The 27,989-nt window shown below is 37.1% G+C and overlaps 1 protein-coding gene across 1 annotated transcript; it reads right to left on the reverse strand.

The window, feature by feature from the left end:
* Positions 1–67: 67 nt before the first annotated feature.
* On the reverse strand, positions 68–27,972 carry HMGCS2 (3-hydroxy-3-methylglutaryl-CoA synthase 2). Its single transcript, XM_051992879.1, has 10 exons — positions 27,800–27,972; positions 19,303–19,757; positions 17,658–17,783; positions 16,733–16,897; positions 13,449–13,614; positions 11,364–11,534; positions 8,800–8,906; positions 7,160–7,285; positions 4,546–4,691; positions 68–1,637 (listed from the first exon to the last, which is right to left on the reverse strand). Exons 1-9 carry the CDS (start codon positions 27,907–27,909, stop codon positions 4,585–4,587), a joined length of 1,533 nt encoding a protein of 510 aa, XP_051848839.1. The 5' UTR covers positions 27,910–27,972; the 3' UTR covers positions 68–1,637; positions 4,546–4,584.
* Between the last annotated feature and the right edge of the window lie 17 nt (positions 27,973–27,989).

Consider the following 27,989-nt stretch of genomic DNA (forward strand, 5'->3'; position numbering starts at 1 on the left):
AAAAAGAAAGCAGTGGAATTAGGAGGAAAGGGAAAGAGAGACAGAGGAACAGATGAAGCGAGACATATTTGTGTCATGAGTCTCTAGATCTATTAATTAATTATTTCTGGACCTTGCCTTGGCTTCTCTTGAATTTCTGTCTTTGTACATTTGAATTCCAATGTCTGGAATTTCCTGCCTCCACATTTCACTTATTGAAATTCTTCTGCTCTTTCAGTGCTTTTCTTCTAGCATGATAGATGTCTTCAAGGATTTTAAGGGATGCCATTTGGGGGAGGAGTTCTTCCCAATGGAAGAAACAAGAGCAATAATGGAAATTACAGAGAAGTAAACTTGGGTGGGATCTCAGTCAATATCACCTACCAATGAGAGATATCCCCAAATGGAATGGGCAGCCTGGAGGGGGGATGACGGGGATCCTCTCTTTGGAAGTCTTCATGTAGATAATTGATTCCCAAACTTTCTCTGTTCATAACACCCTTATTGTCTTGGTAATTTTTTTTCATGGTACTCTTCGTCCAAAAGAAATACTTATATTTCTATGCATCAAGTAGTTAGGTCAGAAATATAAATATTCTTTTGTGCCCCTATGAGTTCACTTTGACATTCTGGGTGCCACTGGGCATAGTCTGGGAATCCTGGATGTAGAAGACCACTTGTCAACTATAATATAATGGGAATGTTGATGGACTTTGATAGACTGGGATTTGACTCAGGTCCCTTCTGGTTCTAAATTTCTCTGATTTTCACATACTATTTTAACATTTGTTTTTTTCTCCTGTTTTTTTTCCCTTTTGCTTTTTCTCTTTTAGTCTGATTTTTCTGTCCAAACATGATCCATAAAGAAACATATAAAAATGAGTGTACATGTATAATCAAAAAATTGTTTTTTACATGCAACTGGTAAAAATAATAAAAATAAAAATAAAATAAAATTCTCTGATTTTGAGAATTCTTTCTTGACCTTGTTCCCCATCTCTGCCCTTCTATCTCATATTTCTTCTGCTGCTTACTACTTCACATATTTATTATGAAGAAAGCACTTTGTGAACCTAAAAGTACTAAATGTGTTATTATTCTTTGCCAAGACTCTTATTTTGCCCTTATTCTAACTAGTAATGTATTTATTTGTATATATGTCCTATCTCTCCCTATTAGAGAGCGAGTTCCTTGAAAGCAAGGAATGTTTTTATTTTAGAATCTTTCTGTTCCTAGACTGGTAACCTGGCACATAGTAGGCACTTAATAATGCTTGTTGAATTGAATAGAATACAGTAAAGATTTCACTCATGTTACTCTCCTGGGGATAAATGGTAGATTTCACTTTGTGTCTTCCATCTTTGTCCCCTTCACTAAGGGTCCTTTGTACTTGGTTTCATAAATGTGCTTCATACACAGGGGATGTGTGTGTGGGTGCTGGTGGTCTTCAAAGGGAGAAGGCTCTGCAAGTCGTTCTTCGCTGGAATGCATTGCTAGCGAAAGCTCCATGCTGTGTGCACATGTTGATTTGGTCCAGCCCATGCGGTGCTTTGACAGTTGAGGGCAGGTTTTTGCTGCTGGAAGCAGAAATGTGGACTTTCTGCGTTGCTCGTGATCAGTATCTTCTGAAGCCCATTTCATCCTGTGCCTGGATGGGCCTGGAGAAACAGAGGGAGAGAAATTTAGTCTTGTGGTCTCCATAATCACCACCTAGGAAGCCCTTGCCTTCTTTGAAAGCAAGATGACAAAGCTCTGGGACTGATTTTCACCTTGACCTTTCCCAGTCATAGCCTCAGCTTGTATTTATAGATTTCCACTTTCCTGTTTTTATGTTATATGGGAAGAATACAAGATTGGTGATCTGTTTGATGTATACTCTCCCTCAAAGATGGTCAGAACAGCAGGAAAGCTGCCTCAATGTGGATCCATGCAACTATTACTATCTCTGCAGAACAGAACAGAGTGGGATGAGCTTTCATTTGAGGTCCATGGTCCTTAAAAATAGATTTGTATAGAAAGTTGCCCAAATTTGGGGGGGGGGGCAGAAATAACAGTGGCCAGGTTGGGTGCTTTTGGATCAATATCAATTCTGATAAAGGCTACAGCCAGAAAGTCATGAAAACTAAAGCCTTAGGGTCCACACTTTGAAGAGGCTCTAGTTCCCTAATACACCAACTCTAAAATCACTTTATAGCTTTGTTCTCTCAAATTCAAAATTCTATTAATTCAATCATGGATATCGGGTTATCCAATATCCTCTGATATCCTCTGAGGAGGAGATCTCTGAGATATCCTAAAATAACAATTCTCAAACTTTTTTTGAGTTTTAGGACCTCTTTACAATCTTAAAAATTATTGAAGGTACATTTTATTTATATTATATCTCTATAGATATATTTACATGTACAACTACATATAAATCTATCTACGTGTCTATATTTATACATATATATCTATATAGCTATAGAGATGTATTTACATCTATATATGTATACATTTATAGAGGTATGTATCTATATCTATCTATACTTCTATAAAGATTATGAGATCCTGATTGAGACGTGAAATTCCTTTTGGGTTGTATAGGGTCCCTATTGGGATGAAAGTCATAATAAGGACACAGTGTCCAGCAAATAACCTTGCATGAGTGAGGGAACTTATTCAAACTGATCAGTACATGGCCTTGAGTGGCTGGACATCTAACCACCTGCTCTGATGCCTGAGTCCTGGGAATCAATCCAAAACCCAGCAGTAAATCCAAATACTAGACAAGCCACACTAATAGATGTAATGATAATCTGTAGTTTTGCCTCCCTTTGTTTGATTTCTATAATTACCACGGGGCTTTTGCAGGGTTTTTGCAGGATTTGGAAATCCATTAGATTGTCTGATGGCCCCAAAGATAAGTTGTCCATGTGATTATTAAACTACTTATATAACCATCATGAAGTTTTCTTTGGTATCATATTTACCCGTTTGGGAGAGATATCCCTTTGCTGGGGGAGGCTTGGAACTCTCCTGGGCAGGAATTCCAGACTTAGCAGAAATATATTTACTTATATATCTACATAGATATTTCTATTTATATCTACACATCTATATACATATATTTACATATTGTTCTTCAGAGGTTCAGTCATATTCAACTCTTGATCAACCTATGAACCATAGCATGCCAAGCTTTTATACATACATGAGCTTTTCTTGAGAAAGATACGGGAATGGGTTGCCATTTCCTTCTCTACTGGCTCTACTATGACCATCTTGGGTATTCTTGCATGGCACAATTCAGTTTAATTGATCTATATCAGCCCTTTTGCCGTGACAAAGCAATGATCCAGGAGGGGATATCTATCTATCTATCTATCTACCCATCCATCCATCTATCCATCATCTTATCTATCTATGTATCTATCTATCCATCCATCCACCTATCCATCATCTATCTATCTATCTATCTATATCTATGTATCTATCTACCCATCCATCCATCTATCCATCATCTTATCTATCTATCTATCTATCTATCTATATCTATATCTATATCTATACCTATCTATCTATCTATCTATCTATCTATGTATCTATCTATCCATCCATCCATCTATCCATCATCTATCTATATCTATCTATCTACTCTATCTCTACAGATATACATATAGATATGTATAGATATATTTTACTGTCTTAGAAATGAAAATGTCTTAGTATTATTAGTATGAAAATAGTTTTGATCTTCAGGATGCTTTGAAAAAGATTTGAGGAATTTTGGATGGGCAGAAAATCCCTCTCCCCAAAATTCAATACACTGGCACAAAGTCCTGGTTACTTCACCCTAGTGATGCCATAATGTTCTACATTAGTCAGTCCCATGTTTTCCTAACTCAAGTTTCTGTCTCTGAAAGTGACATTGAGGAATGTGTGATCAAAAAATCTGGTTATTCTTCACAAAATCAATAGATTTTGGATAGAAAGTAAGATTGGATCTGTGATTTCATTTGTGATTCACAAATCACGTGAATGTGTGATTTCACATTTCATGAATTTATGTGATTCACAAAACTCATATGGGAGTTCCAGAGAACTCCCACATGAGGAAATTCTATCCACTATCACAGGTTGTCACCGTCTGTATAACCTATAGTCTTAAAACACTGAATGTGTGACTTTATGAGGGTCACACAGCTAGTGTATGGCAGAAACAGAAAAACCTCAAATAGCTTTGTTTCCCTTGTGAATCTGCCACCTAGGAACACATTTAAACCCCTTTTGGGAAGCTCTTTTACCCTCTTAGAATAAGGTGCTCCTTAAGTTGGTAATCAGGGAAAGTAGCCTTTCTTTTAGAGCCGATGGGGACCAGCTTGTCCATTCCCTTTGTCAGCTTACAAACTTTGATCTAATTGCTTTTCAGACTTCTTTCCAGGATGAAGAGTCCCAGATTTTCTTCTGTACTGCCATACTTTGCCCATTCCCCTTCTTCAGCCCTACTGTGACATTTTAGGGGCAGTGCTTAGAATAGGACATAGCATCCCAGATGGCACTAGGCCATGGTTCTGTTCAACAAACCTGATGATTCACCACAGGCAAATGGTCCATCTGTTCCTCCTAGAGAGGCCGCCTTGCATACTTGCGGCGATGCATCCCGTCCACTCGTTCCAGGTACCATGTGCCTGGGAAGAGGCTGTTTACGTCACCAGGAGGAGAGAAATTCACTGGGAGGAGAAAAAAAGAAGAAACATTATATACAAAATACTTTGGGGGATTATGGGAATAGGAAGGAGTAAGCATTTGTTATAAACCCAAAGTAGAAACAAAATTACTCAAAAGGTTTTCTGTTTTTTTTTTCCTCCATTAGAATGTAAACTCTTTGAGGGCAGAGACAATTTTTGCTGTTCTTTCTATCTCTAGAACTTGGCATAGAAAGTGCTTAATAAATGCTTGTTGACTGACTGACTGAATGACCATTTAATGAAAGAATCAAAGCTGTATCATTGTGTGATACGGTACAAAAAGTATTATACTTGGATTCAAATCTTGGCCCCTCACTCATCAATCAATAAATATTTATTAACATCATAGAACTTCCAGGACCTCAGGGAAGGACTTTGGTAATTCAATTCAAGTCAACCATCATTTATTAAGTAATACTATACATATAATGTAGTATAATAGATAGAGTACTGGGCCAAGAGTCAGGAACTCATTTTCCTGAGTTCAAATTTGACACTCAGACATTGACTGTGTGATCCTGGGCAAGTCCCTTAATCCTGTTTGCCTCAGTTTCCTTATCTATTAAATAAACTAAGGGAAAAAATGGCAAACCAACCCAGTATCTCTGCAAGAAAATCCCAAATAGGATCATGAAGAATTGACTGAATCACAAAATCATGCAAGGTATTGTAAATTAACCCTATAGGGCTTCAATTTCTTCATCTGTCAAATAAGGAAATTTTAATAATAATCATTATGATAATTAACATTTGTAAAGGTCTAAGAAGGCATATATTAATTCAATGATCTTTACACCATCCCTATGAAGTAAGTGCCATTTTTATTCTTATTTTATAGATGAGGAAAGTGAGGTAGACAGAAGCCTTCCCTATAGTCACATAGCTAGTAAATGCCTGAGGTAGGATTTGAATTCACATCTTCCCAATACTGTCTCTATCTAGTGTGCTATCACCTAGGTGATTTCTAAAATCACTTCAATATTATGATTTTAGATTTTGAAGGCCATATAGTTATTATTGCTGTTCAGTTGTTTTAGTCATGCTCAACCCTTTGTTATCCTATTTGGTTTTTTTATTAGCTTTTTATTTTTAAAATATATGCAAAGATAGTTTTCAACATTCACATTTACAAAACTTGTGTTTCAAATTTTTCTCCCCTTCTTCCTCACCTTTTATCCCCTAGAAAGCAAGTAATCTAATATATGTTAAACATGTACAATTCTTTTAACATATTTCCACATTTATCATGCTGCACAAAAAAAAGATCAAAAAGGGGAAAAATGAGAAAAAATTAAAAAAAAACCAAGGAAACAACAACAAAAAGGGGAAAAAAAACTATGTTGTGATCCACATTCAGTCTACACAGTCCCCTTTTTGGATGTAGATGGCTCTCTCCATCCCAAGTCTATTGGGATTGGCCTGAATCACTTCATTATTGAAAAGAGCCAATTCCATCAGAATTGATCATTGTATAATCTTACTATTGTAGTGCATAATGTTCTCCTGGTTCTACTCACTTCACTCTGCATCAGTTCCTGTAAGTCTCTCCAGGCCTTTCTGAAATCATCCTACTGATTGTTTCTTATAGAACAATAATATTCCATAACATTCATATACCATCACTTATTCAGTCATTCTCCATCTGATGGGCATCCACTCAGTTTCTAGTTTCTTGCCACTACAAAAAGGGTTGCTATAAATATTTTTGCACACTGATTCTATGCCTAGTGTTATATACAGTTCCCCACTTCTCTGTCCTGACTTCAGGGAGCCAAGTAGGAGGCTATTGGTGTTGTGATTTAGTTACTTTTAAAAATTCTTGAAATCTGTTTTTTTTTCCCTCTGATTTAAACACACTCTTTCTCCACAAAAAAACCTTCCCATTCTTTGCTAATGTTTTTGGGTTGAAGTTCCTTTGTATTTCCTCTTTTCTCTATATCTCTTTCTTGTACTTTGGTGATTTCATGTAATCCTTGAGAAATTCACCCAGTGGAACAAATTTTTCCTTCATTTTCAGCATTTCATGCCCCCATCCCTAAGTGAGATTGATATTCTCTGCAGAACTCTTTCCTACTTGACTTTCAATTTCTGTTCTTGGACTTGTCCTGGTTTCAGTCCCTTAGGACAAAGGCTATTAAAACAGAGTCTTGAAGCTGACTTATGTGGGAAGTTCTATGTTGCCTTTTCTCTGAACCACATCTTTTCTCACCTTCCATACATCATCACTGGGTCCTTCTTTCTCTTATTTATCCCTCCTGTCTTCCTAGACCCCAGAGTTTTCTTTCCAATCACATCCTGTAGATGCTTAAACCCAAACCAACTTTCTAACACTGAAACATCTCCTTTCCTGGCATAGTCACAGTAGTATATGATATAGCTTTCCTCCCAACCACAACATGGAGTAGAAAGAAGAACATTCTTTCTTCTCTTCCCCGTCACTTTTCTCTTACCTTCATGGGAATATTTCTCTCTCTGGGTCATGATTTCAGAAAATTCCTCAGGGGACACACGCTTGCGGGAGGCCAGGCGTTTTGGCAAATCTGATACACTAGACATTAATTTTTCCAGGGGAGATCCTGGGAGAAAAAATGGGAAGAGAAAATGCATTATGAGAAGATGAAATATGCTTCATTTTCATTATCGAATTCTATTATTAGAAAGAAATTTCAATGTTTATGGCAATGAACTGGATACCAAGGATTCTTCTATACTAGCATAATCACAGATCAAAATTATTTAACATGGTGTTGTGATCACAAATAAATTCACAAACATTACTCATTTGGACCTTAAACCAACTCTGAAATAGTTGCAGTTGTTATCATCTTTATCTTATAAATAAATAAATAAACTCTCAGAGTAATTAAATAATTACATGACTGTTAAATGATAGAACCAAAATCTAAACCTAGGTTGTAATATTTTTGTCAAGGCAAGTCACCAAGAATTTGTTAAGTTTACTGCATTCTAGACAATGAGCTCAGCACTGGGAATACAAATATAAGCAAAAAGAAAGTCCTTGACTTCAAGGAGCTTACATTCTAATCATAGAATCCAAAAATTTAGATCTGTAAGGGACCCTAAAGTTTATCACCCAACTCCCATCCATCCATCTATCTATCTATCTATCTATCTATCATCTATGCATTCATCTGTCCATTGATCCATCTATCTATCATCTATTTGTAAATTCATCTATCCATTGATCCATTTTTCTATCTGTCTGTCTATGTATCTATCTTTCCATCCATCATCCAACTCCTATCTCTCTCTCTCTCTCTCTGTATCTGTGTATCTATCTAATCAATCTAAATCTATATCAATCTCTCTATCCATGTGTATCTACCTATCTGTCTCTCTGTCTGTCAGTCTGTATCTATCTAACTGGTATATACATACATACACACTTATGTACATAGCATCTCCCTTTTATCTCTCCTTAGGGGCAACAGTGTTTGGCTCATTGTAGTAGGCCCTTAATAAAGGTCCTTGTTAATGGGTTGTTGTAAGAATCAAATGATATAATTCATGTATGTGAAAGTACTTTGTAAACCCAAAAAGCAAGTCTATAAACATAAAGTACTATTTGGTTGGACCAGTGTTTGATTTCATCTTGAGGAAAAGTCCTTCTACCTACGCAGATTGCAAACTCCTTCCTAATTTATAGCTTAAAAGGATCCTGGGGTATCAAATGGTTAAGAGTGATTTGTTCAGGATCACATAACCAATATGTAACAGTGACAGAATTTGGCTCCAAGTCTTCCTGATTCTTAGGCTGACCCTCTCTCTTTAATGACATGCTACTTTTTTATATGAAATTAAATAATATGGATGCCTCATAGCATCCAGCACACAGTAACTACTCAGTACTATAGTTAGCTTGGTGATTAAATCGGACAACAGGGACAAGCACATGGTAAAACATCTCATTCCTCTGACACTGATTTCTTTCATTTTATCTCATTTTGAGATAAAAATACTCAGGATAAAGTACTTTGTAAACCTCAAAGGGATAAAAACACAAGAGCTACTATTTTTATTAAAAACTATGTCTTGCTAAGATATGACTTGAAGGAAAAATGAGACTTACCAGGAGAAGCATCCTGGGAAACTTTGATTGAAAATAAACTTGCTGCCAAGCCAGAGCCATAAGAGAAGGCACCAATTCTGGCCCCAGCCAACTGCTGGGGAGTGTGTCTGCCATGAGACAGAAATCACTTTCATGCAAAGGACTAACATTTAATCCCATGGCCCCCCAAACTCACCCACTCCTCTGCCCCAACCCAAATGCACTTGTCCTTTCTAATGATTATTGTCTGAGAAATCTTGGAGACAAACCCAAGGGCTGGATAGTATTGAGAAGAACAGCAAATGTATTATGTCCTTGAGAAACAGGGAACTTGGGAGAGTATGAGAATTAGAGACAAAAGAAAAAGAAAATCTCTCTTAAGGTCAAAGTAGAGGTATTTTGTTTTGTTTTGTTTTTTCATGAACATTTACCACATGTTATTCTCCCATTCCAGAATGGGTCCCTTATTGCTTCTGATAGAAACCATTCACAATCTGGTTCCAGTTTTCCTTTGAAGCTATTTCACATTATCCTTTCCTTCTTTTCCTTTTAAAAAATTTCAATTTATTATATTTTGTTATTTTTAATGTCCTTTTATTTTTACATTTTGAGGTCCAAATTTTTTCCTTTTCTCTCAGTCCCTCCCATACCCACTGGGAAGGCAAACTACATGATATCAATTATATGTATTACACCTTTTTTTAAAAATCAGCTTATTCTATGTTGAAGTTAAATTTGGACCTGGACCTGGTAGTCCTTCTGCCTCTCTGACTTTGTTCTTGGTCTATATCACTCCTGCCTAGAGTGTGAATGTACTCTGTCCTCATTTGCACTGCTAAAAGTCCCTGGCTTTCTGCAAAGCAGATCCCCTATATACTACTTTCAATGGGAAGCACCATCCTGATTGCCCTGGAGTAAAAACTCTCTTCCTCAAAAGTAATCTGTATGTATTTATCTGTATCCATGCTATGTTTCCACCTGTTAGCTCCTTGATAGTAGTTTTGTTTTTGTAAAAATCTGCCTGGCTCATTGCTTTACACACAACAGAAACTTAATCAATGCTTTGTGGAATTGAAATGAATGAAATCCTATGCTCCTTGGTCAGACTGAACCTGCTTTAGTGCTTAGTGCCATTCTGTTTGCTTGTAATTCACTTCCTTCCCATAGCTATCTGTCCAAAATCCCAAACTTCCTACATCCTATTGTTGTTCAATCATTTTTCAGTCATGCCTGATTCTTCATGAACCTGTTTGGGGTTTTCCTTGGCAAAGATTCTGGAGTGATTTGCCATTTCTTTCTCCAATCAGATGAAGAACTGATGCAAACAGGGTCACAATTCTAATAAATTCTAAGGCCAAATTTGAACTCAGGTCTTGGTCACACAGCTAATAAATGTCTGAGGTCAGATTTGAACTTAAACCTTCCTGGCTCCAACCTTGGAACTTTATCCACTGCACCACTAGTTGCCCAAGCATCCTGCAAGACCCAGTTCAAGTTCCCTGAAAATGCCCAACACCAGGAAGAGCTGATTCCTTATGTTCTGGACTTTGATAATGCTTGGTTTATATCTTTGTCATGATATTGGTCACACTCTTATTTGTATGACATTTCTCTTATTCCTCTCAAGACTGAAAGCTGAAGAGGGAAGATTGAGTGTTTTTCATCTTTACATCCCATCTTGACATATGGACACATAGTAGATGCTCAATAAATATCATGAGTAGAAGGAAAGAAGGAAGGACAAGTATGAAAACCATCTAAGGAATACTTTAGGGAGAAAAGTAGATAGTGAGAATTACTCTTGACTTATTGTCATTGTTGAGACTTTATATTTGGAATATACTCTCTTCATCCTCTCTGCCTCTTAGAATTCCTAGTATTTTCTAAGATTCAAATCAAGATCTGATTTCTATATAGTCTTTCCTGATCTCCCCAAACATCTAATGCTCCCTTTGACCAAATCATTTTGCATCCATTTTGTATATGTGAACAAAACACATGTTTGTGTATATACCTATATACATACCCAATATACATATATATGCACTGACATGTAACTGTGCACATGTTGTCTTCCCTCAAAGAACACAAGAGTCCTTGAGAGAAGGGTCTGTTTCACTTTTGTACTTGTATACCCAGTGCCTAACACAGTGCATGGTACATAGTAGGAGCATAATAAATGTCTGCTTATTGATAAAATGTTATAGTTATGTAAGCTATCCTTTTTATGAACAATGTCTATATTACTTTCTGGGTATTTCTTATATGTAAATATTAAATTTATTGGGATTATTGAATTTAATATGATCCCTCCTCTTGTTTCCCAGTTAAAAACTAACAAATATTTATCAGGCACTGTGTTAAACAACAACAATAAAAGATAAAGAATATGGCTCCTACCCTCAGGGAGCTTACAATCTACTTAAGACTATACACAAACATCAATCATATTCTTTAAGAAAATCATCTTGAAAGTTAATTTAGGATATATTCTGGGTATTCTTTCAAAGACTAGAGATAGAAGCAGACCCAGAACAATAGCAATTATGGAAGGAACTTGTTTTCTTAGGGGAAAAAATACTCACTGAGAGAGGAGGGACGCCAGGCACCCATAGAGGGAAGAGGTGTACATGTTCCCATTTAGAGTGGAGAGGTTGAGCGAAGATTTGGTTTTCTGGTTGAATATATCTTGAGAAGCTTTTTGAAAAGCTTTTTCTACATCTTTGTTGAAGTAGGTATCTTCCAGCTTCAAATCCCTGCAAGATGAGTGAGGAAACAAAATGTGAACACTGAAGAGAGGCAGAGATCAGGGTGAAGATGCTTCACCTTACAGGTGATGCTTTTGTAATATCTGATAAGCTCTAGAAAAGGGGAGATGATAATAATAATGGCTACTAATAATACTTTAATATTTTCAAAATATTTTATAAATATCTCCTCTGATCCCACAACTCTTATCCTTAACAACCCTAGAAGGTAGGTGCTATGATTATCTCCATTTTACAGATGAGGAAATTGAGGCAGAGAGCAGTTAAGCAGTTAAGCCCAGTATTCCACAATTGGTAGGTTTTAACCCAGATCTTCTTCACCCCAAGTCCAGTGCTTTATCCCTTGCACCACCTTCATGCCCCAGAGGTGGCTAGGAAAGTGATATGAGGAATGCTTCCAAAACTTTTAAGCAGATGACCCCTTTATGCAAGATCCTCTTAGCAGAGTGAAGATTCTTTGGGATTATACTTCTATTTGTAATGTTTTGGGGCTATGACTAAAAGGAAAAGTCAGTCTTGCTTTAAATGTGTGAAGATGGGAGATCTGTATTATGTCAACAGCTCAGCCCCTCATCTGGGAACAGAAATGTGAGTAATATGGAAGTGATTATGGAAGTGGGAGTCAGCTCTAGATATCTGTCTCCTATGTTTACAGCCTAGAATAATTAGCTACATCCCCTCTCTCAAGTCTCATCTTCATCAGGCTCTTCTTTCTCTGACCTTTTCTTGCTGAATATGATTTGGATTGTTTCCTGTGTTTCAAATCATTTTTGAACATGGTTTGGATTTATTCTGAGACTTCTTTCCTTTTCACTCCTCATTTTCTCTTTCAAAAAGTACCAGATGGATGGGAAGCTATAATAATAATAATAATAATTCTCATAAAATAATAATACTGATGAAGATGATAATAATAACAACAATAACTATATTTTTATAGCACTTTAAGATTTGCAAAGTGTTTTACATATATTGTCCAATTTCATTCTTACAACAGCTCTTGTAAGATAGCTGCTATTATTATCTTCCTTTTACAGTTGAGGAAACTGAGGCAGGCAGACTTTAAAGTTTGCAAAGTGTTTTACATATATTCTCCTACTTGCTCCTCACAGCAATCCTTGTAAGATAGCTATTATTATCTTCCTTTTACAATTGAGAAAACTGAGGCTGACAAATTAAGCGACTTGCACAAGGTCACTCAGCTAGTAAGTGATTGAGTCTGGATTTGAATTTGGATCATCCTGATAATAGGTCAATTATACCTATAAATGGATCCAGAATCAGAGGCTCGGAGTTCATTCTGCCACCATGATACCTTGATCTTGACCATTTAAACCCTTAGTTTCTTCAATTGTAAAATGGCTTCAAAGGTTCCTTTGATCTCCAAGTCTATGATTCTATACTTCCAAACTCTGGCATTAACAGGGATTAAGGTCTACCATCACCGGGAAGTGGAAATTTCTTGCTCTTATCAGAGTGACTTTACTCAGCAGTTTTAGTATTGGGAAGAAAATGAGCATCTTAATGTGATGGGGACAAGTTCTATGAGAAAGTTATGGAATAAGTGATTACAATTTTTACTGTACTTTGACTAAATGAAACCAGATTGGTACTAGACTGATTTTTTGGTGACTAGGAGACAAGTGGAATCTAGTCCATTCTGGATCCACAGGTGAAGGATTAAGTATGGAAGCTTTGGGAGTCTGGCTAGTCTGCACGAGTCTACCTGAGTGCCACCTGGTGATCAATGTAGAGACTGCATCTTAAGTAGCTATGGGTCACTTACCTGCCTTTCCATCTTAAGATCTCAAGTGAATCTGGCATTCCTATGGGGACGAAGATTCTTATACCTTATCACTGTTGTCTCTGGACTCAATAGGTTTCTTATAAGCGAGAATTTACCTGAAAGCCTCTAGACCCTTGTAGCGGCTATTCTGAACATCCGTCTTGGCTGACAAAAAGTCGTTGAACATCAGACGTGCTACGGACTTTTGGACTAGCTTGCAGAAAGGGGTATGGAAAATCATGTACTGGAAATCATCCAGGGTGAAAGGTCTTTCGGTGCCAGCTGGTAGGGAAGAAAGTATACGAGTTACTTGAGCCTACTGAGCACCTACTATGTGCAAGCCTCTGCTAAGAACTATAAGGGATACAAGGATCAATAATTTATGGTTCTTGGCTTATGGTTTTGAAGGGGAAAAAAGGTGCATACAAATAACTAAAATACAAAGTGGATTGTATCGAGAAGAAGACATCCAAAATGCCATTGGATGTCAGAGGAGCACTATTGTTAATTGAATATGGTTGAGTGAATAAGGAAGGAAAAAATAGCATTCAATTCAATTCAATAAATTTTAACTAAGTACCTACTCTTAATAAGGCACTAGGTATACAAAGACAACAATGACTTTGTATACCCTCAAGTATTGAGGATTGCCCTCAAGAAGCTTATAGATTTTCTGAGAGTTAGGGAAAGATACAATGTGTACAAAGACTTTATATCAATTTTTCAGAGAGTGGATATTTATTTGTACATTTTGTTTTCTCTCATTGGAACGTGCATTCCTTGGGAACAAGGGACATTCTATTTTTGTCTTTGTATGTCTAGCACTTAAGAAAGTGCTGGATATTTAGCAGGTGCTTAATAAATGGTTATTGATTAGATAAATAGGTGAAGCATTTGTTGGCAAGGGACATTCTATTTTTTCTTTGTATGTCTAGCACTTGGGAAAGTGCTGGATATTTAGTAGGTGTTTAATAAACGGTTATTGATTAGATGAAGAGATAGATGAAGCATTTGTTGGCAAGGGACATTCTATTTTTTTTTTTTTGTCTAGCACTTAGGAAAGGACTGGATACATAGTAGATGTTTAATAAAAGGTGATTGATTAGATAAATAGATAGATGAAGCATTTGTTGGCAAGGGACATTCTATTTTTTTCTTTGTATGTCTAGCATTTAGCAAAGTGCTAGATATTTAATAGGTGTTTAATAAATGGTTATTGATTAGATAAATAGATGAAGCATTTGTTGGCAAGTGATAGTCTATTTTTTCTTTGTATGTCTAGCACTTAGCAAAATACTGGATACATAGTAGGTGTTTAATAAATGGTTATTGATTAAATAAATAAATAATAGACGAAGCATTTGTTGGCAAGGGATATTCTATTTTTTCTTTGTATGTTTAGAATTTAGCAAAGTGCTAGATATTTAGTAGGTGTTTAATAAAAGGTCATTAATTAGATTAATAGATAATAGATGAAGCATTTGTTGGCAAGGGACATTCTATTTTTGTCTTTGTATGTCTGGCACTTAGCAAAGTGCTGGATAAATAGTAGGTGTGTAATAAATGGTTATTGATTAGATAAATAGATAAAGCATTTGTTAAATGCTTATTATGGGCCAAGGTCTGCTTTAAGTGCTAGGAACAAAAACAAAGAAGACTGTTTCTTCCCAGAAGGAATCTACATTAGAATTAGGCTAATTCTACCCTTTGGGACTGGGACTGGCTATGTAATGAGGGGTGAAGATTCAGGTTGTATAACTTCTATAACATTCAATTAATGGAGAATCAGGGGAGGGACTCGTACTTCGGGTTAGGAAATAAAATGCTGCCTTTGGAGTTTCAAAGATGTGCCTACTCATCTAGGCACCCATTCTTGCAAAAATGTAAAATAAATTTTGTTTCTTACATAGAGAAATCCAGAGATTCAAGAGAGAAAAAAATTATGGAGAGAACATAGGGGCACAGATCAGGAAAATACAGAAAAAATTGTACATAATCTAGGCTTATTTACTCTGACCAATTAGCACTCAGAAAAGTTTATCTGCAAGTTGTACTATGTATCATCCAGCCAATTAGCACTTGCATAAATTCAAGAACACATGAAAAACAAGGGATCTCACTAAGAGAGACTGATATGAGAAATAGCGTAATCTAGCTTCCAATTACATTGCTGCCAAAGACATCTTGCAATACTCAAATGGATGTGGGGATTTGAATTCTGTTCACGATCTTTTTGGGTGTTTCCAATGATGGGCACAGTACTCAGGACCAGAAGAAACTCAGCACCAGAAGAAACCTTACAGGTCCAAAGGACTGTGCTACAAACAGAATTGATCCTTGAAGAACTTGCTATTCATCTAAGGTCTTGCAAAGTATAATTCATCTCTGAAATAATTCATATCCTGCAGTCAATCTCACAAAGATAAATCTGAGTTGTAGATTGCTATCCATCTAAGGTCTTACAAGGTGCAATTCTTCTCTGAAATAATTTGTATCCTGCAATCAAACTCACAAGGATTAATCTCAGCTATAGTTTGCTTTCACCTTTTGATAGTGATAATGTTTGCTTTATCTGTATTCATTTAGTGATTATTAACTTCTAAATTCTGAGGAATTGGTGAAAGAATCAGATCATCTCTCCAATTCTCAGAATTATCTTTATTAATATAGAACAAATATAAAGTTCTTGTATTGGAGTGATATGAAATGAATATGAACAGGTAAGCGAGAGAGCAGGAGTTCCATTTTAGAGGAGCCAGGAGTTGTTGTAGTTGGCTGTCATGGGCTGAGCCTGACCTGGTCCTCTGGTGGGTTGTCAGATATTCCAACAAAATGGGACACCTATAGGTTATTCAACAGTTAATAAAAGTCTTAGTCACAACACAGAAAGGATACTAAACAAGAATATAGCTCCCCTTATGACTTGCACAGCCTTCGAGCATCTTTCAAGTCTAAAGATTCCTACTCCACCTGAGTGGAACTTTCTTTGCCTTTGGGTGATCAGGAAGGTGAATCAACATGGTTTGAGGCCACCGAGAAGCTAAATTCAGTGGCTAATCCTGTTTTATGCTTTCTGGTTAAATCCCAAATGGAGTACCATGATCATGTCTGAATGTTAAACTTTAGGAAGTGTATTGGTAAATTAGAGAATGATGAAGGACCTTAAGACAAGCATTATTAGGATTGATTTAAAGAACTGGGCATGTTTATCCTGGAGAAGATAAGATTTAGGGTCATGATGCTATAGACTGGATTTGTAAAGCAGTTGGATTAGATGGCTGAGTTTCCTCTTGATATTGAGATGCTGTGATTCTGTGAAAGAGAATGACTGTCATTTAAAGAGAAGCTTTTCTTATTGTTTCAGATGTATTTTGTACTATCTGCCCTCCAGATCCCATACCTTGTTTCCACTGATTCTGGATTTTCTTTCGATAAAATGCATAGCATCGATCTAAGGCTCGAAGGTAGCACTGGATTGAGAGCTTTCCATCCACCACAGGGTACTCTGAGGCCAGGTCAGGTTTATAGAAGTCATATACATTCTCCATGTGGGTTCCTCTAAGTCCTGGAAAGGTTTCGGGAAGGAAGACAGGACAGTGTGATGGACACATAGGGCAGAGATGGAGAGAAGGGATGTAAGGATTCAGATAGTAAGGCTTTATATTGGCTTCCATTTACCCCTAAACCCAACTCACTCAGTTGTCCCCCATAGTTCTAGCAGGGGTCCTCAAACTTTTTAAATAGGGGGCCAGTTCACTGTCCCTCAGACTGTTGGAGGGCCAGACTATAGTAAAAACAAAAACTTTGTTTTGTGGGCCTTTAAATAAAGAAACTTCATAGCCCTGGGTGAGGGGGATAAACGTCCTCAGCTGCTGTATCTAGCCCGTGGGCCGTAGTTTGAGGACCCCTGGAAAGGGACTGGATATCTTCTTCCCTGTAGTCATTATAGGGTTTCTTTCTTGTCTCTCAGTGAAGTCTCAAATAAGAGGTGCAAACCTTGAAAGAAAATTTACTATCTGTTTGGAGAATTACTTCTCTCTGATTTTAACTGCTTAGTTTTCCAGGCATCTCCAAAAGCATGTATTCTGTTCAATTCTCATTTCATTATCCTTCATCATCATACTGGATTTGGAGTCAGAAAAGTTGACTTCAAAATGAACCTCTCTAAGCTTTATTTTCTTTGAGCCAGGATCCAGCTCCCTCAGCCCTCATCTCTTGTTCTCTGCTTGCCTGTTTAGGCAGATTCATGGACAGATTATATGTTTTCTCTAAGTCAGAGAAAAGCCCTACTTTACACCCCACCAGTATACTGTTTATTTACTTACCTCGTTCTAGGACTAGGGGAGAATTGGGCCCAATCAGCATAGCCACAGCCCCTGCCCCACCAGTAGACCGAGCATTCCCACTGGCATAGACAGCAATGTCACCACACACTACCATAGCATAGCGACCTGTAAGAAGAGAGAAAAAGGTACATGTAAACGTTGGAGGTCACTGGTAAGGACCACATTACCACCTAGAACCCCAGCATCTCTTCCATTATTTTGGGGCAACTTGATGGGATAGTAGACAAGAGTTCTGGATGGGAATCAGGAAGAGTCAAATTTAAATCTCTATTCAGATACTTACTAGCTGTGTGACCCTGGGCAAATGACAATCTCCATCTGCTACAGTTTCTTCAACTGAAAATAGGGATAATAAGAGCATCTACTTCATAGAGCTATCACGAAGGTAAAATGACATCACAGAAGTACTTAAATACTAGCTACATTATGATTGTTCTTGTAAGTAGATATCTCATTTATAAGATTTTAAAAGAATAGCTAAATATTCTTTATTTGTGATTGTAATATCTATGACATCTTATTCTCATGCTTCATCATGACAGAAAGGTGGCTGTGGGTAAAAGGAACAATGATAACTAAAAGCAAAACTTCTCATCTTCCCCCCACCACCAGATTTGAATTTTATTTGAAATCCTTTTGGATGCATCACATTCTTTGAACAAACTGATATTTTCAGATTGGCCTTGATGGGCTCTCGGTATTTATTATCTTCTGCAATATTATTAATTAGACAATATTATAGATAAAATGTAGAACTGCTTATATTTTGCTTTTATTTTATCTATCAAGGGAAATCATCTTCTTGATTGGGAGATACAAAGCAAAACCAAAAAGGTTAAAAAGGAGTTAAATCCTGAGAGATCAATGAAAAAAACCTCTCTCAAGGATTCAGATTGGCAACTATTCTGAATCTTACAGTCTTAGACCACTGGCAGTCATCTTGGGCTGGACTCTGGAGGAGAAAATGAAGCACTGACTCAAACTGATCCTCTGGTAGGTTAAGTCAGATGTTGCAATAAAATGGGACAGTTGTAGGTTAATTATTTGATAGTTAACAAAAGACTACTTAGCCACAAAACAGAAAAGATTCTTAACAAGAATATAGCTCCTAGATTTGCTCTGGTTTGCTTAACAGTGTCCTCATAATGAAAACCCTATGCTGTCTTATTAAATGATGATGATTAGGGTGAGAGAATCCTTCCTTCCCTCCTTCCTTCCGCCCTCTCTCTCCATTCCTCCCTCCCTCACTCCCTCCCTCCCTCCCTTCCTTCATCCCTCCTCCCCCTCACCTTTCCCTTCTCCTTTCCTTCCTTCTTTCCTTCCTTCCTTCCTTCCTTCCTTCCTTCCTTCCTTCCTTCTTCCTTCCTTCCTTCCTCCTTCCTTCCTTCCTTTCTTCCTTCCTTCCTTCCTTCCTTCTCCTTCTTTTCTCTAATTTCTCTCTGTCTCTGTATCTGTATATTTGTCTCTCATTTCCTCTTCTTGTAATCATGGACAAGGAGGGATCCTACTGGATAATTTCACAGATTATTTAGCTCATCTACTTTTTCATAGGTAAGGAAATTGACGTTAAAACAGGGGAAGAGACTCTTGAGAATACCCCAGTAGGATGTCTATCACTACCTACCGTCCCAGGAGCTCGACTCCATCCAGTTGGCAGCATTGAAGAGAGATGCGGTACCTCCATAGCAGGCATTGGTAGTATCAATGCCCTCTATGTCCGTGTTCCCTGAATCTTGGAAGAGTTCCATGAGCACCGTCTTGACGGCTTTGGACTTATCAATGATGGTCTCTGTGCCCACCTCCAGCCGCCCTACATTATCCCAAGGGAGCTTGGTGCGTTCCATCAGCCGTTGCACCACTGTCAAACACAGGGAGTTAATGTCCTCTTGAACAGAGCAGAAGCCCATTTGGGTCTGGCCTAAGCCCACTGTATATTTGCCAGCTTCCACACTGTCATACTTCTCCAGCTCAGTCTGGTCCACATACTGGGCAGGAAAGTAGACCTCCAGGGCAAGGATGCCCACATCTTTTGGCCAAGCATCTGTTTTTGCCAGGGGAATAGCAGAGGCTGTGGAAAATCTGATGTAATAGAAATAAAAACTATTTAGCAAGCTAATTTAGTTAATAAAAGATAGTATTTGTGTTCACTTTATTAAATTTCACATTGCTTGTCCTGGAGAGGAAGGTGGGAATGTAGTGGAGGATAGAGGGAAAGGAAATAAGTATTTACCTAACTCTTACCATGTGTCAGGCACTGTGCTAAGTGTTTTACAAATATTCTCTCATTTTATCCTCAACATATCCCTGAGTGGTAAGTTTACAGTTGAGTAAGTTGATGCAGACATCAGATAAGTGATTTGTTAAGAATCACACAAATAGTGCCTGAGGTAAAATTTGAATTCAGATCTTCATGGCTCCAGGTCCAGCATTCTATCCAAAGAGCCAACTAGCTATTCATAGGGCATAGGTTAGTTAGTTTTCACTCATCTTGGTTTGTCTCCCAAATCTAATGGATGGAAGAAGGAATATACCGAAATAAATCTGTTACCAGGTAGACTGATAAATAAAATAAAATGGCTGAATATGCTAGTCAAAAGATATGAATAGACAATTTTCAGATGAAGAAATTAAAACTTTTTCAAGTCATTTGGAAAAAATGCTCTAAATCACTATTGATCAGAGAAATGCAAACTACACACTTCTCAGATTGGCTAAAGTGATGGAAAAGATAATGACTAATGTTGGAGGGGATATGGGAAAACTGAAACACTAACACTACTACATTGTTGGTGGAGTTGTGAACTCTGGAGTGCAATTTGGAATTATGCCCAAAGGGCTATAAAACTGTGCATACCCTTTGATCTAGCAGTGTTTCCACTGGGCCTGTATCTCAAAGAGATCATAAAGGAGGGAAAGGGACCCACATGTGCAAAAATATTTGTAGCAGCCCTTTCTTTAGTGGCAAGGAGCTGGAAACTGAATGGATACCCGTCAATTGGGGAATGGCTGAATAAATTATGGTATATAAATATTATGGAATATTATTGTTCTATAAGAAATGATGAGTAGGATGATTTCAGAGAGGCCTGGAGACACTCACAGGAACTGATGCTGAGTGAAATGAAGATAATCAAGAGAACATTGCACACAGCAACAACAAGATTATGTGATGATCAGCTCTGATGGACTTGACTCTTTTCAACAATGAGATGATTCAGACTAATTCCAATAGAATTGTGATGGAGAGAATCATCTGTATTCAGAGAGAGGACTCTGGGGACTAAATGTGGATATAGTATTTTTATCTTTTCTGTTGTTCTTTGTTTGCATTTTGTTCTCTTTCTCATTTTTTCCCTTTTTGATCTGATTTTTTCTTGTGCAGCATGATAATTGTGGAAATATATTTAAAAGAATTGCACATGTTTAACATATATTAAATTATTTACTATCTAGGGGAGATTGTGAGAGGAAGGAAGATAGAAAAAATTTGGAACACAAGGTTTTGCAAGAGTAAATGTTGAAAACTATCTTTGCATAGATTTTGAAAATTAAAAGCTATTATTAAAAATAAATAAAAATCTTTAGGTTGCCACTCTCCAAAGTTCAGATTAATTTTAATGATCTATGATGTAAATAATTCATGATTGGGGTAGTTCAATAAGTATGGTATATGAATGTGATGGAATATTATTGTAATATAAGAAATGATGATTGGGATTATTTAAGAGAATCTGGAAGGATTTGTATGAACTCATGCAAAGTGAAGTGAGAAGGCCCAAGAGAACAACTTATGTAATAGCAGTAGTATTGCAAAGACAAACAATTTTGAAAAAATTATGAATTCAGATCAATACAAGAATAAATTACAAATTTAGAAGACTCATGATGGAAGATGCTACCCACCTCCAGATAAAGAGATGATGGGCTTAAAATGCAGATTGAGGTGTATTTTTTAAAAAATATGGTTGATGGGGGAATTTATTTGGCTTGATTATACTTTGCTTATAACAATTTCTTTTTTCTTGCTTTTCTAAATAAGGGGAGAAGATGGGAGGGAGAGAATTTGGAGCTAAAATTAAAATTAAAAATGAATTTAAAAATAAAATGAGATGGCTGGAGTAGTCAACTTAAAATTTTAACTAGGGCAGGTTGGCTGGGGCTATACTTAGGGGTACTAAAATTTAAATAGGTACTGACATGTATAGAAACAATTGAGTTTTAAAAGCCTTTATCTCGAGTTTAAGTATTTGACTAATGAGGGCACTAGGTGGCACCATAGTGCACAGAATGCTGGATCTGGAGTCAGAAGGACTTCAAATGGGACTTCCAGTATTTTTGCCAAGAAAACTCCAAATGGGGTCAAAGAAATGACATGACTAAACACAGCAATCTGATTAATTAAAACTGATCTCCAAAGTCCTAAGATTTTATGATAAGGTTATAAAAGAGAGGTCTAGGCAAAATGTGAAAAATTTTAGGAGGTGGTATCTATTTCAACCAACATGGGGAATATGGCACCTGAATTGGGTCAAAAAAAAAAAAAAAAGAATTTAGTTATTTTAAATGGAGCTGGGAAGTCCACTCCAGAGCAAGAGGAATGGGTGTTCAGAACTCTATAGAAGCAAAACAAGTGGTCTGGATTAACTGGAAGATAAATTATGTGAAACAGAAGTGGAAGGGAAGAAACAAGCCTTTATTAAGCTTCTAGTGCTAAGCTCTTTTCAAATATTATCTCACTTTTACCTCACCACAATCTTGGGAAACAGGTTCTATTACTCACTCCATTTTACAGATGAGAAAATTGAGGCAAAAAGTTTAATGACTTGCCCAATGTCTGAGGCAGCATTCAAACTCAAGACTTTCTGCCCTATCCCCTACACTACTTGATCTCCTAGATGAGTATAATTTGTTTATAGAAGGTAAATTGGAGTCAGACTAGAGAAAAATTCTTAAACTCTCATTTAAGGAACTTAAATGTTATTTGCTATGCAATATGGAGCCCCTGCAGATTTTTGGGTGGAAGGATATGTTCAGAACCACAGCTTTCATTGATTCTCCTCCTCCCTTCCCTTTCTCTTTCTTTTCTTGCTTCATGTTGTTCAGTTGTTACAGTTATGTAACCCTGTGTGGAGTTTTCTTGGTAGAGATGCTAGCATGATTCGCCATTTCCTTCTTCAGCTTATTTCACAGAGGAGCAAACTAAGGCAAACAGGGTTTGTGATTTGCTTAGGGTCACACAGCTGTGAAATCTAAGGTCAGATTTAAACTCAGAGAGATGAGATTTCCTCAATCTAAAACTGCTTCTATATCTAGCTGCCCCTTTTCTTGCTTATTGAGATTCATATTTATTGGGTTAATTCCAGCCATTATCATTCAACTTTCTAGGGCAGTTTTGTATTTCTCTTATTTTCCTCTCCTTGTTCATACCCATTTCTTTTAAATACCTTTCTCAGGCCGCATCCTACTTTAAGGACCTTCTCCTTCATGCTCAAATTTTATAAAGTTTGTCTTCCTCTACACTGGTTTGTGAAATAGGGTCTATTTAATCGTACCTGTTTATTTGGGGAAATAAAGGTACACATTGACAAATAGTGCTATATGCAACAGAGTTGGGGGGTGTATTGCTCCTGTAGGTGGGATTGAAACTGGGACAGAAAACCTATAAATATCCCCAGCTTCAATCCAATGAATGATAGGGGAGGTAGGTGGAGGGACAATATATACAATGGCTACAATTATGTAAAGAAGAAACAAAAAAAAGATCATGTAATTGTAAACATGATAAAATTCTGGGGAAAAAGTTGAGGAAATGTTCATCCTTATAAGATCAGCCACATTAATGTGTATGTAGCCTTCTTGCTGGTTCTTCTCCTGTCACTCCATCCCCTATTTTTTGCCCTGGCTGTGCTCCACACCTAGTAGGGACCTCTTCTTCCCCTTTGTCTCATAAAATACCCTTTGTCCTTTAAGACTCATTCAAATGACCTTCAGGGTAAGGCTTCTCTTGGTCCCTCCCTCTGCTAATGAATTCTCCTCCAGGATTATCTTGTATCTCTTTTGAATTTATCTTGAACATACCTAGAAATAGATCATCTCAACCCATTAGAACATAAGCTACTTGAGAGTAAGGTCCATTTGATTTTTGTATTGTCAGGGCTGATACATACATAGTAGGTGCTTAATAAATGCTTGTTGATGGGTTGGTTAATTTTGCTGAACCGCTTTCCTGATCTCCCTCTTTTTCAGTGAGTTGGTAAATAAAACATTTATTGAGCACTATGGCACTGGGCTAACCCCTAGCTATACCAAGAAAAGCAAAAATATGGTCCCTATCTCAGGAGTCTACTTTCTAATGGAGGAGACATCTGGAAAAAAAAAAAAAAACCTGGACATTTAAGATATAATATAAATGGAAATGTATCTCATAGGGAAGGTACTAAGAATGAGCTGCTGTGGAGGGGAGGGATGGAAAAGGCTTCCTGCATAAGAGGGATTTGAATGGACTCTTTAGGGAAGCCAGAAGGGAGAAGTGAGGAGGAAGAGCATTCCAGGCACGGGAGGGCCGGCAGTTGAGAGACGAAGTGTCACTTTATGGGCAGGGAAAGGAGGGAGGGACAGACTCAGAGAGGAACAGAAAGGAAAAACAAAATAAGTTCAAATGTATGAACTTTTGTTCATATGTTCATATGTATGAACAAAATGAAACCAAGTTCCCCTGATTCCACATTTAACACACTTTGCATTGTACTGCACCCCTTGAGGTGACTGTCTTTTGCTCATGTCTGTAAGATGGGAAGAGCATTAAAATGAATGAAAAATTGTGGAAGTCCTGGCCAGGGGTGGGGATGTGTTTTTTGAAGCTGGAATTTGCAATCTCTGATGTTTAAGGAGAATTTGTATATCTCTCTCTATAAATATATACCCACAGATATACTTAAATATACACACACATCAATAATATATACACACACACATATAGCATATACTTAAATATATACACACATGTAGCAATATGTGTATATATTCACACATATATTTGCACATATATATGTTTATATATGTATATGTGTGTATATATATAGTTATCTCTTCCATATTATGACTTTCCCCACTAAGATTTTGATATATGCAAGTTGGTATAAGAAATTAAATGGGAAGTTTGGGGAATTTTGCAGAAGTTGCAGATTATACACAAAGGCCAACAAATGATCCAGAGCCTGTGACTAACCCAAATTTTACAATAAATAAAATTTACAAAATAACAATAAAGCTAACACCTCATAAAATTTTTTTTAAAAAGTTCAGATTGCTTCTTTGGTATATAAGGAGGGCCAAAAATTTTTGTTTGGATTTTTCAGATTGTGGAGGCATCCCTCAGCCCTTCAATGTAGAGATTTGGAAGGGATAATTGTGTGTGTATGTGAATATATGTGTATATGTATATAGGTATATATTATATATAATTTATGACTATGTATGAATATACACATATATGCATATATACATACACACTTATCAATGAACCAATGGCTAGCCAAAATATGATTTTTTTAGTTCTGTGTAGGGTCTTCTAATTACCTATTCCCCAAGACCCAATGTCTCTGTGTATTCTTTCTCATGCATTCTCTTTTTTGGAACTTTGGTGATAAGTTCAAGGCTGTAGGGAGAGACTTTAAGGCTGGATGGTAGGGAGTATCAAAATTGTTATATTATGCAAGGAAATGACTGTTTAACAAAGCCCAGAAAGGGGAATTGGGAGAAATAAGAGAAACTTAATAGGTCAGACAACTTCCTATCATATGGCCCTTTCTGCTGGACTACTGGACTTGTTTAAAATCTCACTCTGTCAACAGCATCCTTGGTAAATAATAACAGTTGATCTCTATACATCCCTTTAAGGTTTGCAAAGTGCTTTTCATATATCATCTCATGTTATGCTTAAATCAGCCTTGTTTTGCAGGTAGCAGTAGCATGGTTTTGTGGAAGGCAGAAAACTCAGGTTCAAGTTCAACCTTAGTGTGTCATTGAGCACAGTTATATCATCTCTTAGGTGGTCTCTGAGAGTCTTTATAAGACTAGAATAATCCCCTAATCCCATTTTATGGATGAGAAAACTGAGACTTAGTGACTTGCTGAAGATCACTTAGCCTACTTGACTTCAAGGCAAAGCCCCATGAACTATTCAACATGATCTGTGTTTTTTTCCCCCTATTAATGGTAGTTACCATCCTTTTTACTGGTGCTTTTTGCAACAGTAATTATAGTTCAGATCTCTATGATGTATTATAATTTATAGAACACAACCATTTTTTTCCTCACAACCATTCTCTCAGATAATTAGTATATGGATCATTTTCCTCTCTCCTTCTCAAATTTAACAAATGGTGAAACTGAGGCTCACATAGCTTAGTGAATAACAAAGTGAGGACAAAAGTCCAGTCCTCCTCACTTCCTTAAGTGTTATTTTTATGTATTACTCTGCCTGTGGAAACACATTTAGATAATGCCCATAACTGACCTGATTAAAAAAATTTATTTTTAATATTAAAATGTTTTTTTGAATTCCAAGTTCTCTCTTTGCTCCTTCCCTACCCATTGAAAAGGCTAGCAATATGATATCAATTATATATGTGAAGTCATGCAAAACATTTCTATATGTCATATTGTATAAAAATAATAATAAACTAGAAACATAAAGAAAACAAAAAAAAGTCTTTTTCAATATGCACTCAGTTTGTCAGTTTCTCTGGAGATGGATAATATTTTTCATCATGGGCTGACCTGATTTGCTGATGCATATACAACATACTACATTATATGATACATAATCTTACACTGGCAATTAAAGACCCAAACTATGTCAAAGACAAGCATCCTATAGATGCCCGGCCCAGGGATTCCTGCTCAGCAGCAGCCCTGTTGTCACACTGGGGTCAGCGTGTGGGCACTAATCTGTAGCAAGAGAACCTTGAACCGCTCCCCACTCCCATCCCCCCAGATGACATAAACCTAGTTCAAAGATTAAAGAACCAATGTCATTAAAAATGACATTATTGATTCTTCCCTAACAGTTTTTTTTTCTAGAATATCGAATCTAATTGTGCTTATAGAGTGAATAGATCAAAAAGAGAGGAAAATGTCCTCTAAGGCAGCAGCTCCTTGTCCCCTTCTCTATGTCCCATATCCCATGTCTAGTGAAGTCAATAGAACCCTTTTCAGAATTATATTTTAAAGTCATAGAATAAAAATACATAGGATGACAAAAGAGACCTTTATATTGCAATATTTTGTTCAATTGTTTAAAAATGTCTCTGAACTTGGATAGGGAATGATATTGTTTTTGTTCAGTTTTTTCAGTCACATCCAATTCTTCCTGACCCTATTTGGGGTTTTCTTGGCAAAGACACAGGAGAGATTTGCCATTTCCTTCTTCAGCTCATTTTACAGATGAGGAAACTGAGACAGAGTTAAGTGACTTGCCCAGAGTCATACAACGAGTAAATGTCTGAGGTTGGATTTGAACTAAATAAGAAGAGTTTCTGACTACAGGCCAGTACTTTATCCCCTACCCCACCATATTAAAATATAACTTTCTTTCTTTCTCTCTCTCTCTCTCTCTCTCTCTCTCTCTCTCTCTCTCTCTCTCTCTGTTTCTCTCTCTCTCTCTCTTTCTCTGTCTCTCTGTTTCTGTCTCTCTCTCTTTCTCTGTCTCTCTCTGTTTCTCTCTCTCTCTCTCTCTTCCTTCCTTCCTTCCTTCCTTCCTTCCTTCCTTCCTTCCTTCCTTCCTTCCTTCCTTCCTTCCTATCTATCTAATTTTAAGCCAAGTTCTCTAACTTTAGATTAAAAATTTATGTTCTATTATAGATTTGATTTAGAATTGCAGACTGTTTCACAAGTTGATTTTTTTTTTTTTACAATCCCTAAGGAAGTGCCCTTATGGATTTCCTCATTTTGCAAATAGGGAAACTAAAGCTAGTGACTAACCCAAAGGTGCACACACAGTTAGCTAGTGCACAACAAAGAATCAATCTGGGGCTTCTTGAACCAAGAGGGCAGGCAGCCAACATTTTAAGCAGGGGAAAGGGGTAGTCCTGGAGATTCTTTCAGGGGGTCTGACTCACCTTTGGTGGGCTGTGGGAAGGAGAGATGATGGGATGAAGGACTTCTTGGGTCTCTGGAGCACTGATTTCATGTGCAAGGCCTTCTTCATGGCATGGAATAAGCGAATCATTTTCCAAAGGAGAGAGGAAAGTTTTCAGCTCACAGGACAACTGGAGGATGCTCCTGTTCCTTGCAGATGGGTCTTATATA

Source organism: Antechinus flavipes, chromosome 4 (genome assembly GCF_016432865.1).
Source record: "Antechinus flavipes isolate AdamAnt ecotype Samford, QLD, Australia chromosome 4, AdamAnt_v2, whole genome shotgun sequence".
NCBI classification, from domain to species: domain Eukaryota; kingdom Metazoa; phylum Chordata; class Mammalia; order Dasyuromorphia; family Dasyuridae; genus Antechinus; species Antechinus flavipes.